This window comes from Ipomoea triloba, chromosome 1 (assembly GCF_003576645.1).
Source record: "Ipomoea triloba cultivar NCNSP0323 chromosome 1, ASM357664v1".
Taxonomy (NCBI): Eukaryota; Viridiplantae; Streptophyta; class Magnoliopsida; order Solanales; family Convolvulaceae; genus Ipomoea; species Ipomoea triloba.
In genome coordinates, this window is record NC_044916.1 from 27,453,439 (window position 1) to 27,469,600 (window position 16,162).

The 16,162-nt window shown below is 35.4% G+C and overlaps 2 protein-coding genes across 2 annotated transcripts; one reads left to right on the plus strand and one right to left on the minus strand.

The window, feature by feature from the left end:
* The first annotated feature begins 845 nt into the window (after nucleotides 1-845).
* On the plus strand, nucleotides 846-4,483 carry LOC115998611 (amino acid permease 6-like). The gene is made up of 7 exons (XM_031238221.1): nucleotides 846-1,237; nucleotides 1,754-1,978; nucleotides 2,118-2,211; nucleotides 2,326-2,540; nucleotides 2,983-3,125; nucleotides 3,217-3,444; nucleotides 3,965-4,483. Exons 1-7 carry the CDS (start codon nucleotides 1,159-1,161, stop codon nucleotides 4,385-4,387), a joined length of 1,407 nt encoding a protein of 468 aa, XP_031094081.1. The 5' UTR covers nucleotides 846-1,158; the 3' UTR covers nucleotides 4,388-4,483.
* A 651-nt stretch (nucleotides 4,484-5,134) lies between these two features.
* On the minus strand, nucleotides 5,135-7,424 carry LOC116011710 (amino acid permease 6-like). Its single transcript, XM_031251112.1, has 6 exons — nucleotides 7,337-7,424; nucleotides 6,996-7,220; nucleotides 6,545-6,638; nucleotides 6,192-6,406; nucleotides 5,907-6,049; nucleotides 5,135-5,788 (listed from the first exon to the last, which is right to left on the minus strand). Exons 1-6 carry the CDS (start codon nucleotides 7,422-7,424, stop codon nucleotides 5,135-5,137), a joined length of 1,419 nt encoding a protein of 472 aa, XP_031106972.1.
* Nucleotides 7,425-16,162: the final 8,738 nt, after the last annotated feature.

The window sequence follows — 16,162 nt, forward strand, 5'->3', positions numbered from 1 at the left end:
ACCTCTTTTGTCACTAGGAGAGATTTACCTATAACTATGAATTTTACTCGTCACTCAAAACACACATTGTCTCTCACGGATCGAATTTTTAACATCATTAATCAAAGATTCGGCTCGTCTCAGGATTTGAGATATGTGTGACGATCTTACACAAGTTTTTGCAATAACGCATTTATTAGAAGTGTATGGCTGAAGTTCTGAAATCAGAAAGGTAGCTTAAAGCCTTAAACCCACACTCCCTATTTCACTCCTAATGTGATGCCGCAATTCTACAAGCATCGATCTTGTGCAGTAGTAAAAAGTAATCAATTCAAGATTCTCTCCCGCAACGTAACAAATATCATCTCATCTTCATCCTTTCTCTGGTCGGAATCAAATATTTGTTGCACAATTCAAGCTTTTCCTTTTCTCTCTTTTCTTTTCTTTTCTTTTCTTTTCAATTCTGTTCTGATGCTTTATGTATACACGCTAAGCAACGTAACGGAATCCTTGCATCCTTTGCTTCATAGATCTTGATTATAAACTAATAACTAACATTTTAGCATTGAATAAATCCATTAATTAATTGTATGGTTGAGATAATAGCCAAAAGTAAAGATGACCAATATATGTCTGTCCGGTTATGCAAATTAAAGTCAAAAACATTTCGACACACAAAAAACATGTTGTGTTTTATCAGAGGATTTATCGGTAGCACTAATTAAGATTCACACGTGATTATTGTGGAGAAACTTTGGGCTTTATGGGGAGACCACAAACTGTTCAATTTGTTGACTGCAATTCGATCTGCACGGCGGTTTCGGTCCGGTGGATTCAGTATCCATCACTATATCAAGATACCCGGCATGTACATACACCATTAATTAGCTAGCTACTTCTCGTCCAACCTTAAGTTAGTTAGTTATTGACAGTTAGTCGGTTAGTTAGTTATTACTTCTTGGCAGATTGTGTATCTGTACTTGTATATGTATGCCTGCATGCAAACCTGCCTACATTTCTAACCATTTCTACACTTAATCAACATACATTATTCACACACATTTTCCCCCAATTCACAATTCTAAAAACCCCCCCTCTCTCTCTCTCTCTATCTATCATCTATCCGACCTAGCTTCACAGTTTCACGCACAGATCCATCCACAGGACTTGCAGTAATTAATGGAGACAAGCTTGAGCAGTGGTATAGAAGGTGGCCAGGATCCCAAGGTTGACGATGACGGTCACCCCAAAAGAACTGGTACATATATATATATATATCCTTTTCATTCATAATTTCTTCCATTTTTTAATGCATCCTAAGAAATCTTTCAATTTCTGCTGCTTAATCATTCCCCTGTAAGCTTTATAAAATATAATTCTATGTATGCCCACCAAGTATTCGACATTTGGTTTTGAGCACATTCCTTTTATTGCTTTTGAAATTTATTAATGCATGCTCGCAAGGATTGTTGGTCAAGTAGATTATTGTGATTGTATAAAGAAAAAAAGTTAATGCCATCTTTTAAGTCTTTCAAGTATAGTGATTTTGACATTTTTATTAGTCATAAACTTTGAAGTTAACTACTCATACATGGTCCTTCAACTTTCAAATTTTTAACCTGTTGTGATTCTTCTGAAAGGACGACGACTTTGCCCTTTACTTATGAAAGGACCAGTTAAAAGTTTAGGACTAAACCTAACAAAAAGTTTAGAACAAAAAAAAAAAAAATGGAGTAAGAGTATTGATTATGGATGGATTTGGTATTACATGCAGGAACTTTGATAACAACAACTGCACATATCATAACAGCAGTGATAGGGTCAGGAGTGTTATCTCTAGCATGGGCTACTGCACAACTGGGATGGATTGCAGGCCCCGCAACTCTCTTGGCATTTGCACTCATTTCTTGTTACGCTGCTTCTCTACTTGCTGATTGTTACCGCTCCCCAGATGGTAAAAGAAACCAAACTTACATGGAAGTTGTCAGAGCTCATCTAGGTATCTATTATGTACTTTTACATATAATACTTAACTAATTTTAACAATATATGTATATGTTTTCTTGTATATGTATTTGACTTGTTCATTAAAATTAAAGCATGCAGCTTCCTTACAGGATTTTAAAATTGATTTCTAGGAGGGCATAACGTGAAGATTTGTGGAATAGCTCAGTTTAGCAATCTGATTGGTACTACCATTGGATACACTATCACCACATCACTCAGTTTAATGTACGCCATCCATCCAGCACTATTATTATTATTGGTGTTGTTTTGTTAGTTGTTGATGGATGAATAATATATATATATATATATATATATATATATATATATATATAACTACAGGGCAATCGAGAAATCAAACTGTTATCATAAAAATGGGCATGATGCTAATTGCCGGCAGAAGAACATGAGCTTCACAATCCTTTATGGAATGGCACAAGTTTTTCTCAGCCAAATTCCAAACTTTCATGAGCTTGCTTTTCTCTCCATTTTTGCTGCTCTCATGTCTTTCACTTACTCTTCCATTGCCCTCGGCCTCTCCATAGATAGAATTGCAAGTGAGTTACGTTAAACCCTACCTACAAAATATGTGTTCATACAAGTCTTGACTTCAGATTTTCATGACTGAAATTTATAAGTATTTAATTTATCAATAGATTTAAGCAAAATGTACATTTAAATCTGTAGGTATTTAAAATGTACATGTTTAATTCGTTGTTAAATTTATAGGTAACTTATTGTTCTCTTGTAGTGTTAGGTTTGGACTAATTTAAAGTTAAGCTACTATCAAATCCCATTTAGGGAAAGGGCTCTTCAAATGCCTTGGTCTATTGACAATGCCGGCATGACTAAATCTCGAGATCTTACTTAAGGGTGGACAGAGTTCTTTCTACTAGATCAATCTTAATTGTTCAAAATCCAGGCTAGTATATATATATAGTTTGAGTGCAGTTAAGGCCAGGATTTGTAGTTAATGGTGTTTTGTTCAATGTTTATTAGGAAGGGGGTGTGCGAAGACTAGCTTAACGGGACGGCCAATTGGACCAAACTTCTCAACCACAGAGAAAATGTGGAACATCTTTGCTGCCCTAGGAGACATTGGTTTTGCCTATATTTTCTCTAATGTTCTAGTGGAAATACAGGCATGAATTCGTATTTGATTGATTATTGTTTATATAGAGATATATTTGGGTGTAGCTTAACTGAAAAAATGAATGTTAATTTGCATTGAAGGACACAGTAAAAGCCTCCCCAAGGGAGAATAAGGTGATGAAACAAGCCACTTTGTGTGGCATATGTATTTCCTCCATCTTCTACATGCTGTGCGGGGTGCTAGGATACGCCGCATTTGGGAACGATGCACCTTCAAACATCTTAACTACCTTTGGTTTCTACGATCCATTTTGGCTTATTGACTTCGCTAACGCCTGCATCGTTGTACACCTTCTTGGAGCTTACCAGGTGGGTACGCACACGCATATTTATCTAATCTAATCCACTACGGAGTAATAAAATTTAATAAGAGTCAATAGTGTTTTTTTTTTTTTTTTTTTTTTTTTGAAACAAGAGTCAATAGTGTTAATCTTTAACCTTAATGAAAATTGTGTTGATAGTACAAGATGCATTACTTGTTTGCATTTTATTTAACACTAATCGATGACAGGAATAATAAAAAATTTGTTAATGATTAAATGACATTAAACACATTTCATTGATGCTTTTTGTAATGTACATTTATACCCTTAATATTTCTTCTTTCGTCAATTATACCGTCACCATGTAAACTACAAATATATACTCCGTAACATTTATTTATTTTTACTTTTCTATTTTTAAATTAAAAAATTCACTTAAGTGACTAAGCTGCCTAATCGGTCAATTAACTATTGTTCTTTTTTTTTTTCTTTTAAATTTAGTAGTGCGATCAACCAATTCATGAAAACTTAATGAATGAAAGTCACTGAGATTTGGGTTGTGACAGGTTTTCGCGCAACCGGTATTTGCCTTCGTTGAAAAGCGGTGCGAGAACCGATGGCCAGACAGCAGATTCATAAACGGGAAGAGCTTTAAGATTTCTGCCAACAAAACCTGGAACGTCAGTATGTTCAAGCTGACATGGAGGACTGCGTACGTGGCATTGACAACCATAGTGGCGATGTTGTTCCCATTCTTCAACGATTTCGTGGGGCTTCTGGGAGCTATCTCCTACTGGCCCCTAACCATTTATCTCCCGTTTCAGATGTACATTAAGAGGACCAATATTCGCAGGTTGTCTTTCACTTGGATTTGGCTCACTGTTTTGTGTGTGGCTTGTTTATTACTCTCAATATTAGCGGCTGCGGGATCTATTCGTGGCCTAATCAAGGCTGTCAGGAGGTTCGAGCCCTTTCAAGCTGAATCTTGAAGCTAGCTAGCTAATCATTTAATGCCTCATTTTTTTTTCTAGATAGGGAATCATCAATGTGTTTGCATTGTAATTAATTAATTAATTAGACTCAAATGTTGGGTTGATTTTGATTTAATATAATTTTCTAGCTAGTTGCATTGCCTAAATTTATTATGATTCCATGGAAACCTAAAAAATAATTTTTGGACATCATTTTCTACGTTTTCCGTGTTTGGCTAGAGAGAAAAAATAGAATTGAAATCAATGAAAAATAGGGATGTGTCAATTGAAAATAGAGAGAATTTTTCGGAAAATGACTCCCTTTTTTGGGAAAGTCATTTTCCATAAGTAACAATGGAGCAGCCAATCACCTCGCCGCTATCACCACCCACCCCCACCTCTCACCACCATTGTATATTTTAAATATTTAAAATTTTAAATAATTATGCTCATTTTTTAGAAAATAAACCAAAACACTAAGATAATTTTTTGGGAGGCAACCAAACACTAGAAAGAAAAATATTTATGGTTCATTTTCTGCTTTCTAATCACACCGTACCCCTAAACTGAAAAATGAAAATTAGAGGGCAGAAATCATAAAATTAAATGGAACCAAAGTAACATGCAATAATTTTATTTAAAAGAGATCGACTATGGATGCTAATTAACTTGCATCATGCATGATGATTGAAGGTTTAATTACTACCTAAGCACACCAAATTAAGTTGGTACAACAACAACTAACAACAGATTCCATGAAGTTGTTCAAGATTCCACGTGAAACAGCTGGAACCTCTTGACAGATTTGATTAGACCTCTTATAGACCCAGCAGCCGCCAACACTGAGATAACGAAGCAAACCATACTCAAAACCTGGAGCCAAATCCAAGCGAAACACAACCTGCGAATCTTCGCCCTCGCAATGTACATCTGAATCGGCAAGTAAACGGTTAAGGGCCAGAAGGCGGCGGCCCCTATAAGACCCACGAAATCGTTGAAAAACGGCAACAGCATAGAGATTAAGGTTATAACCACAACGTACGCGCTTCTCCACAACAACCGGAACGCGCTGAAACTCAGCCTCGGAAGACACGGAACCTCAATCGCCGTTTCTTGGTTCACAAATCTACTCTCCGGCCATCTCCTCTTGCACCGCTCCTCCACGAACGCGAATAACGGCTGCGTGAACACCTGGTAGGCTCCCAGGAGGTGTACGATGATGCAGACGTTGGCCAGGTCGACGAGCCAGAAGGGGTCGTAGAAACCGAATCCGGTTAAGAAATTCGACGGCGCGTGGTTCCCAAACGCGGCATATCCGAGTACCCCGCACAGCATGTAAAACACGGTGGATATCAATATTCCGGCAAAGGTGGCTTGTTTCATAACCTCATTCTCCTTAGGAGAAGCTTTTATGGTATCCTGCATATATATTTATGACTTTATGAGTAATAATAACCATCGTCATTATTTGACCGACCAAAACCCTACCTACTAATGAATCATTAAATTAAGAATTTATAATATAAATAATGTGTGCCTGAATTGACAATAGAATATTGGAGAAAGTATAGGCAAACGCAATGTCTCCAAGTGCCGCAAAGATTTTCCACATTCTGTCTGCACTTGACAAGTCCGCTCTGATTGGCTGCCCTATTAAGCTAGTCTTCACATGTCCTCCTCCTAAAATAACATTCTTTTTCATAAAAGCCAGGTAAAGGATATGTTTTTTCAGAGTACTAGGGTCCACCTTAATTACAAGGTATGTAGATCGTGGTCCACAGGATAATTTACAATAATGTTTTGAATATAATTACATACGTACTTGCGATTCTGTCTATGGAGAGGCCAAGGCCAATGGAAGAGTAAGCAAAAGACATGACAGCCGCAACGATGGACAGGAAGGAGAGCTTGTGAAAGTTTGGGATTTGGCTTAGAATAATCTGAGCAATTCCGAAGAGGATTGTGTAGTTATTGTTGGTCCGCCGGCAGTCAGCATCATGCCCATACTTATGGTAGCAGTTGGATTTCGAGATGGCACTGCACATAGTACATATATATATATTTAGTCAACAAAATTTCACATAAACATAATACGACGTGACGTAGGCATGCAGAATATAATTATTAATTGCGTAGAGTTACATATATAAATACGTTCCGTTCTTAATTACAAACCTCATGCTTAGTGCTGTGGTGATGGTGTAACTAATGGCAGCCCCAACAAGATTGCTGTACTGCGCTGTTCCACACACCTTCACGTTTAATCCTCCTGTATTTACACAATTTGGTATCAGAGTCAATTTCATGTCAAAGGCTATGAAAACATGTTTTAATTGTTTAATTTAATAAACACCCCAGCACCACCAGTAGTCTTGATTATGATATCACTTCTTAGGACTCAAGATTAAACACTTACTACTATACCAAAAATTATAATTAACTAGTATATAAGACAGTAATTTTATATCCTTATAGATGACTATCATATTTTCGAGAAATAGGATGTTGGACTTGACCCTTTACCGATCTCCGCTCAACAATCCCTTAACTACATGGTGCTGGCCGGACTTGGCCTTACTGGCCTCCGATGAAACCAAATTAAAGTTTGACTGAGATGAATTGGTACCTAGGTAAGTGGTAACGGCGGCCATGTAAGTGTAGTTTCTGGTACCATCCGGGGAACGGTAACAGTCGGCGAGCAAGATGGAAGTATAGCAAGTGATGATGGCGAAGGCCAACAGAGAAACGGCTCCGGCGATCCAACCCAACTGTGCGAATGCCCAAGCTAGAGACAGCACGCCCGACCCGATTACTCCCGTTATGATATGTGCACCAGCAGTCATCATCGTACCTACAAATTAAATTCATTAAAACCAACTCTGATTTTTACATCGTACCAGATCCAACTCAAACATTATATCTCATCTACTCCGATCCATATATATATATAAATTATTATATGCATACCAGTTCTTTTTTGAAGACCATCGTCGTCAAACTTTGCATCACCGTTACTCCTCCCTTCTTCTGTACCAAAGCTTAAGCCTCTTTCCATCTCTCTCCCTCTCTCTCTCTCTCTATCTCTTCACTGAGACAAGTGTAAATGTTGGGTGGAGAAGAAGCTATATTTATTGGCAGTTAAAATTTGACCAAAAGTCAACATAGGGAATACGCAAAATCCTGCGAGAGCGCGGGGACAATTATGGATTATTAAGTAAAATAAAATATTAACTCCCCGCACGCCCGGAGCGTTTACTTGATATATATACCAAGAAATTATTTTATGTGTTTGGTTGAATTAATTATATTTGACTTGTCAACCTCTTTGTACTTAGTTGGCATCACTGAAATTAAAGAAGGTTATAGGATTGAACTTTTTAAAATTTTCCTTATTATTTTTGCTCTAACGTAACAATATTTAATTGGATGTTTTAGTGTTTGATTAAAAGTATATGTAATCAAATTAACAATTCATGACACTAAATGATTCAGATACTATCGATAAGTTTAGATTGTAGTCACACAAAAAATGACACTAAATGATTATAAGTCAAATCATGAGAAAATATTAAGAAAATGTTTTGAAGGAAAAAAATAGTGTTTTATATATGAAATTACATTTAAGGGAGATACATTACGCAATTGTGGCATATGATATAAATTATATATGAATTAATTAAAGATGGCAAAAACTTGTCTGAGACCGTCTCATCATGAGTCGAGTCGGGTCGGGTCAAGATGTAAATGTAACACTTATATGCACAAATGTCATACTTATATGCTCAAATGTAATACTAAGCATGAATAAAATTTTTATTACTTATAAGGGTAAATGTAATACTTTTAAGGGAAAAAACAATACTTTTACATTTAGATTTAAAAGTATTACATTTTTCCTCAAAAGTATTATTTTTGCCCTTATAAGTAAGGGCACTTGTCAACATTACTTATTATGAAAAATGTATTACTTTTTCTCTTATAAGTAACAAAAATTGTATTCTTGATTAGTATTATATTTGAGCATATAAGTATGACATTTGCATTGTACTTTGACCCGACCCGACCCGTCTCACGAATAAGGAACCGTGAGACGGTCTTACACAAGTGTGACCCATTAAAGAAATATATGTACATGTATTTGAGGAGAATAATTCCTGCAATACTAAGGGTGTGTTTGGTTGGTGGGTTTAGGCATAAGGTATGTGTATCAAAGTGATTGTTATTGTTTGGTTGATAGGTTTTTAGAATACTACTATGGGTTTAGAATGCCCCATTAATTGAAAAACACATACCCTAATGAAATAAAGGTTTCATTTCCCTTCCTCCTTTCTTCCCCAACTATTAACAATCATTCTCATTCTACCCTACTACCAAACATGCAAAATACTTTTACCAAAATCCATTACCCTTACCAAGTATTTGATACCCATTCCGATTCTCATGTGCGAACCAAACGCACCCTAATTATGTAAATTGAAACCATATATATACAAATTTCTCTAAATCATCTACATAAATTACAATAGGAATTTGGCTAAATGCAGTTATTGTGACTATAATGGAATTACTATACATTGTATGCCCAACAAATACATTTATGGTAATAATTATGTATAAATGTATTCATCTCTTACAATGGTACAATTTATGAAATTATGCTTGATGCCGGTTACATTGTGATGGTTTTATTGGGTCATGTCCACCATAAACTGGGTTACAATTGATAAATCTTAATACTACATTACGCTTACTTTCTAGTAGGTCACACATCATGTGACTGTTGTAAGTCAAGCACACATTGTTGTAAGTCAAGCACGCTTAACCACATAGTCTATCTGGTTGTCATATCTTACTTAAAACTAATTAGTGACAAGTAGATTGACATTAACAATTTAACCACATCTCTCCATGATAAGTCATAGCGCCACGTCTCGAATCGAGTAAGGGCTGAACTTGGCCAACCCAACCGACGCCCAAGATAATGGGTTATTAGAACGCATGCCCAATAGGAAGTCTACGTCAGGGCGCTAAGGTTGTTACTATTATGCAGACAATGACAGAACCATTAATAAAATGAACCGTTACGTTGTTGCTGTGTAATGATTATTTGAGAAGAAGTCAATGCCCTGAACACTTGGGGGAGCCTGCTTTTAATAGGTGAGGGAAGTTATTACACTTGTCGTCGAAACTCCCATATAATAATTACACCTTATATCTCCTGATAACCGAACACCAGCCACCTATTGCAAAACACATAGGAGCCACACATTTCAGATAGGCCAAATACACAGTTAGAAATGGAACACGTGGCCCTAGACAACAAGGTACGATTATAGAGTTATGCCCAATGTGAGGTAGTGCCTTGCGGCCTAACATGGGCAAGGCCCACATGGAACATGACCTCACTTAGGGCAAAGCCATGCATTGTCCTACACACCTGAGTGTGTAGGCTACCACGTAGCAACTTCGCACTCCTAGCCATAACCTTAGGCCCTAACCTTAGCCCCCTTCTTCTTTACCACTTCTCACTCCACCCCACCTCACCCCACCCCGCCCCAACCTTAGCCCCCTTCTTCTTTACCACTTCCCACTCCACTCCAGCCCACCCCACCCCACCCCACCCCAACTCTTTAATTCTAATCCCATCTTACTTCGATCTCAAAATATTTGCACCCTAACCTCTTGTACAATACCTCAATTTTCCACTTTGACCTTATCTCCCCATCCTTTGCACTCAATCCCCATACATTTTGTTCCATGTCTCACTTCAAACCCCAATCCTCTAGTCTTTGGACTTCAACGCCTAAAACTTTTTACATTGTCCCACTTTGAACCCCATCCATCTAGCCTTTGTATTCCAACTCCCTAAACTTTTCTCATCTTTGCACTTTGGACCTCATCCAATCTTCTTAGTCCAACATACACTACCATACTCCTTGGTTCCGCCGGTCCAAGATCCACCCCTCTTCTATTCTAGGCTCCAATTACTCTATGGACCTAGGCTCAATTTCTCAATGATATTGCAATGAATTTACTTCAATTCCTGTAATTTGTAGGCAAATAAGTTGACTTTTCAATTAAAACAAAAAAAAAATGACAAGATTTATAATTTTAGAAAATTATCCCAAACCAAAGAACGAGAATAAGAAAAATCCAAGTTGTATGTAAACACACTTTCCTTAAATCAATTTGCTATCTCTCGGAGATTCTAGAAGTGTTGTAGTGTCACATTTCAAGGATAAAATGAATTGCGGTAAAATAGTTTGAGCACTCGATCAAACTATAATATACCCTCAATGGATTGCGGTATTATAGTTTTAACATGTAACAAATAGAATTATTCTTAGGGTTTCTCTCCCATCTCTGGTTTCCAGTTGCTCTAATTTTCACAAGGTCGCCGCCTCCATGAAGCAAGCGGAGGCAGTGTCCGATCGTCTTCCCTTGTCACTATCTCCATCGCAGACAGCGTCAGCTTCATTGTGATTGATGATATAATTTCTCTGTGTATATATTATATAATTGAGAACAATACAGTACACATCTATATACAAGTAGAATAGCATAAAAGTAGGAAATTAGCCTAAGATTAGGCTGAATGAACATGAGACTCTAACTACCTAATACCCCCCCCCCCCCCAAGCGGAAGGCGGACAAGGGACAACACCAAACTTGAAACGGAGGTCATTAAACCGAGAGGCAGAGAGAGATTTGGTGAAGATATCTACCAGCTGGTCATGAGTGGACACAAAGTTCACCTTAAAAGCACCCAACGTAACCTTGCCATGGACGAATTGAAGTGGTAGTCTACTTCCAGATGCTTAGTTCTTGCGTGAAAAATTGGATTTGAACAAAGATATATAAGTTGCACCAAGGTTGTCGCACTAAAGCACTAGAGTAGTAGAGCAGTCCAAGGCAAGATCACGAAGAAAATACTGAATCTAGACCACCACTGCTGACACATCTACAAGCACTTTGTACTCAACTTCGATCGATGAGCGGGCAATTATCCGTTGTTTTCTAGAGCACCATGAAATTAAGTTGGGACCAAGAAACACCGCATACCCGATAGTAGATTTCTTATCTAGTGAGCAACCAGCCCAATCGGAGTCTGAAACAGCGTGGACCACAGGAGATGCCAAACTAGTGAGGCGGAGGCCAAGATCAGATGTAGAGAGCCTTTGACATACCGCAGGACGCGTTTTAGCGCACCCCAATTGTCTTGCTTGGGACTATGCATGAACTGGCAAACCGGTTGACAGCAAACGACAAGTCTGGCCGAGTGATTAGTAAATACACTAAGGAGCCAACTAGTTGACGATAAAGTGTGGGATCATCCATGGGTGACGGGTCTTCAAAGCTATTTGACGTAGCTGTGTCATCGGCGTAGTGAGTGGTTTGCAACAGTCCATCCTTGCTTTATGGAGAAGTTCAGTCATATAACGACGTTGGGATAAAAACACGGCATCAGTCGTGTATAGTGCCTTAACACCAAGGAAGAATAGAGGATGGCCAAGATCTCGTATTTTGAACATCGAAGAGAGTTGTGTTAATATGGAATCCACCTGTGAGACATCATTCCCTAGCAAAAGAATGTAGATGTGGACTTGGTCAGAATCATACACGAATAGAGATACGTCAACTTTCAACGGGCGAAACCTAACTTAAACCAAAAAATTATGCAGTCTTGTGAACCAAGCACAAGGGACTCGCTTGATGAAATAATTTCTCTGTGTATATATATATTATATAATTGAGAACAGTACATTGCACGTTTATATACAAGTAGAATAGCACAAAAGTAAGAAATGAGCTTAAGACTAGACTGAACGAACCTAAGACTCTAACTGCCTAATAATCGTCTTTTCTGCTTTCTCCGCCTTCGCCACCAGTTACGCCTTCCCTCACACCTCCATCTCCATCGCTACTGGTCGTTACTCCCTTATTTTCGCACTGCTGTTTCCTTTGCTTTGTTTTACTTGTTTAATTTTTGTTTGCAGTTTATGTATTTTTCCTTTCGTTGTTTTAACAAGTTTCTTCCTCTCGTTTACTTGGCGAGTTCTTTTTCATAAAGCGTGAAATGATAAAACTAGTCATGGCGTATGTGAATCTCATCCTAGGTGACGAACATGACAATGAAAAAGAGATTCCCCTGAACAATGACATGCAGTTCAACTCGATGGAAATATTGTTAATAGAAATTGATACTTACGTGGTGTGCAAAACTATTCAATCAGAGTCAATCTTGGGTACGTTTGACCGGTAGAGATGGAGGATATGAAAACACTGATAGGAACACCTCTTCAAGGTGAGTCCAACGGAGGTAACGATATGATGCCTTAAACATAGATCGGAGGAAGGAGATATGACTGGAAAACCTTTGAACTTCCAGCGACAGTGGTGGCTGAACAACTAGGGTTTATTTAGGATTGGTTTAGGCTTTGATACTATGTTGAAATTGAGGGATTGAAAGGCCTGGCGGATGGAGAATAACAACCACCCGCCAGTTAAGCGGAAGCAAAGTATGTGAGAAAACCAGAGAATAATAGAATATATGAATATATTATAATGAAAGTTTCTACCACCACTTATTATTATTATTATTATTATTATTATTATTATTATTATTATTATTATATAACAAATAATACCACAACCACCACACTACCACCAATATTACCACCATCACTACCATTTCCACCACCAACACCAACACTTTGATTAGTAATCTTTGATCTTAATTGTAGATTGTAAAACTTTGATTATTTTGGTTTGTTATTTTGAATTACAAGACTTTGATTACTTATTTTGGTATGTTATTAGTTATTTTTTTATTATATTTAAAACTGTTATTATTATTATTATTATTATTATTATTATTATTATACATACTGTTATGTTCTAAATAAACGAATTAAAATGTTTAATTATACAATTCTACTCATTTTTGAAAAAAATGAACTAAACACACTAAAACATATTTATGGAATGCAACTAATTTAAACACTGAAAATGAAATTTTTTTCTGAAAATGACCCATTTTCCAGAAAATATTTTTCCAAAGTCATTTTCCTTGTTTACAAACACACTCTAAGTGTAGAAAAATATTTTTAGGAGCTATCAAAACAGTTGCCCACGAAGGCTCATTATGGGATTTGATTTGCACCCCATCCATGCTTGAGAGAGAGAATTTATGTTATACACTTCAAGTTCCTTTTAAAAGGATTTTGTATATATACTAATGCAAACTCATATATATCTTTTTCTAATGTGGACAAATGCTACTTCCAAGCCTTTCAATCTTCATTTTCCAATTCAAAATCAATTTCTTTGTCCCATATCACAGAACCCGAATCCACCTCGATACGACCCAAATTAAAAATGGACTCCACATATATTTGTACCACAAAATAGCACTTAAATAGCAATTTTAACTCAAATTTCCAACATAATTCTTATGATTATACACTGAAATTAAATATAGGGAACCTGCCTACGGAATTGCAGGAATTATGTATGAATTACATTTAGTGAATTTAGTTCATAAATTCGTATAATTATAATGGAACAATCTAGGAAATGACGTGTGCAATTAAATTAAAATGAATTTAATTAGCCCCTATAATTTGTAATTTTAGGCTGATGCAATACATTAATTTGTAACGGTTAAGGACAACTCCTAACGCTAACATTTGTAACGGTTAAGGACAACTCCTAACGCTATGGGCATTAAAGCTATGTCTAATGCGAGTGTATAAGGTTTCATGAATCAAAACAATTTCAATTCAACTGCGTTTGAATGACTCTTACATGACAAAGGACCATAATTATACCGTGAACCAGGTTGCTTGTAGTTATATGCACCTAAGATATCTTCATTTTTCTTAATTTCATTTTCAGCTAAATTTTTTTTCTTTTTTATTTTTCTTTGTTACAAATAAAATTAATGTATAAAAATATATTATTAAAGAGTACATTTTATTTGAGATCTTTTAAATAATACTTGTATTGATATATTTTAATTTTTTTTTATAAAATAAATCGATAAGCTAAGTATATAAAGTCATTACTTTAGGATAATGCTTATTTACATTAAACTTTGTTTTTATAAACATGTAGAAGAAACTTTGTGAACGAATGGAAATAAATATGATGTACATGCAATTAAGGTTTAGGTTTATTATCATTAATACAAATATTATGATCATAGTACTAGATTAATGTTACAAAGTAGCTAGTAAGCATCATACACATGTTAAGCTTTATTTTTATGAAATATAGAAGACAATTATTATATGAATTTACTAATTACTACAGAGTGAATGGAAATAGATATACCATGTACATGTAGTTTAGTGTTTATATACATTAATGTTTAGATTTATGATCATATACAACAAATATTATAAACAAGGTATATGATGAATGTTATTAAACAAGCAGAAGTGCCAAATAGCTCCTTCTACTATTCACAAGTGCTCAATTAATCCCTTGTTCCAAAATAAAATCTAATTGGACACATTTACTTTTAAAATTATGTTCGCTTAGCATTTTCTCCAGGTTTCTATTAGGTAACTAACCCTTCCATAATGTCAACATAAAATTTAGATAAAAATAATTTGATAACTTGTTTCACTGTTGACACATTCAAATCAAAAGAAAACTGTTACTCTCTCCATCCTTATCCTTACCACCATCATATCATCGCGATGTACAATATTCATACTGATGGACTTCTACTTGTGTAAATTGTATCATTTAAAAACTAATTAGTGTTTTAATTATTATCAAATATGTAATGATTAATTGTTAGCTTGATAAAATTTATAAATGTATTATATGGTTATTAATTGCTAATTTACTAAGAGATTTTTTATATAAAATGTGCAGCATAATATAAAAAGTTAATCATGTAAACAATCGATAATTGTTTATTTAAATTAAAGTACATTAAAATATAAAATTTAATTTACTTTTATTCTCATATTTCATAAGTTGAGATAATTTTATTTTCATTTACACCATTGAATATAAATTAAAACAAAATGAGAATTGTTTTTTTTTTTAATTAAGTAGAAAAAAAATTGTGGGAGAGTGTAGAAATGTAATAGGGGAGTGTTGAGAATAATCAAGATAGGGATCAAGAAGCTAAGTAAAATAGAAAATGAAAATTATAAGATTTACATAAATTGATAGTGTGCTTACGTCTATAGGATGAAACAATATATATTTTTAAAAAATCCGATGATAAAACATCCAAAGCTAAAACTATCATATTTATATATAATCCTATCAGTATATTTATAAAATTATCCATACACCATACCGCGGGAGCTCTGCAACTTTATGCTCTAACATTCGTCATCTCTTTAACATATGAGAAATACATAATAGGAAGGAAATAAAGCGATTGATTGGATTATGGTAAAGCAAGTAGTACACGTACTTCAAGTGAAATAATACATGCTAATGTGATAATTTTTTATTTTTTATTTTTTGGTTTTACATAGCTATTAATATCTATTAGTAAAATATATTAATGGGAAAATGACATATTTAGTCCCTGAGTTATAGGGGTAGTGTAGACTCAGTCCCTAAGTTATGGTTGTATGCGAGTTTAGTCCCTCACTTATTCACAAAGTGGCGAGTTTAGTCCCTGGACATTAAATTTGACGAAAAAATTAAAAAATATTCAAAATTTGAGGGGTAAAATAGGAAATTCACATTTTATTATTATTCTTATATCAAAACCACTTTTACAACATTATTTTTCACTTCTTAGCCTAATTATTTTCA

Bases quoted from the DNA above. Each gene is read 5' to 3' on its own strand.
- LOC115998611 (XM_031238221.1), top strand. From the start codon at position 1,159: ATGGAGACAAGCTTGAGCAGTGGTATAGAAGGTGGCCAGGATCCCAAG. The intron at 2,212-2,325 runs GTACGCCATCCA...ATATAACTACAG, and splicing joins ACCACATCACTCAGTTTAAT to GGCAATCGAGAAATCAAACT. The intron at 3,126-3,216 runs GCATGAATTCGT...TTTGCATTGAAG, and splicing joins ATGTTCTAGTGGAAATACAG to GACACAGTAAAAGCCTCCCC.
- LOC116011710 (XM_031251112.1), bottom strand. From the start codon at position 7,424: ATGGAAAGAGGCTTAAGCTTTGGTACAGAAGAAGGGAGGAGTAACGGT. The intron at 7,221-7,336 runs GTATGCATATAA...TTTAATTTGTAG, and splicing joins TGGTCTTCAAAAAAGAACTG to GTACGATGATGACTGCTGGT. The intron at 6,050-6,191 runs GTACGTATGTAA...ATGTTATTTTAG, and splicing joins CTCCATAGACAGAATCGCAA to GAGGAGGACATGTGAAGACT.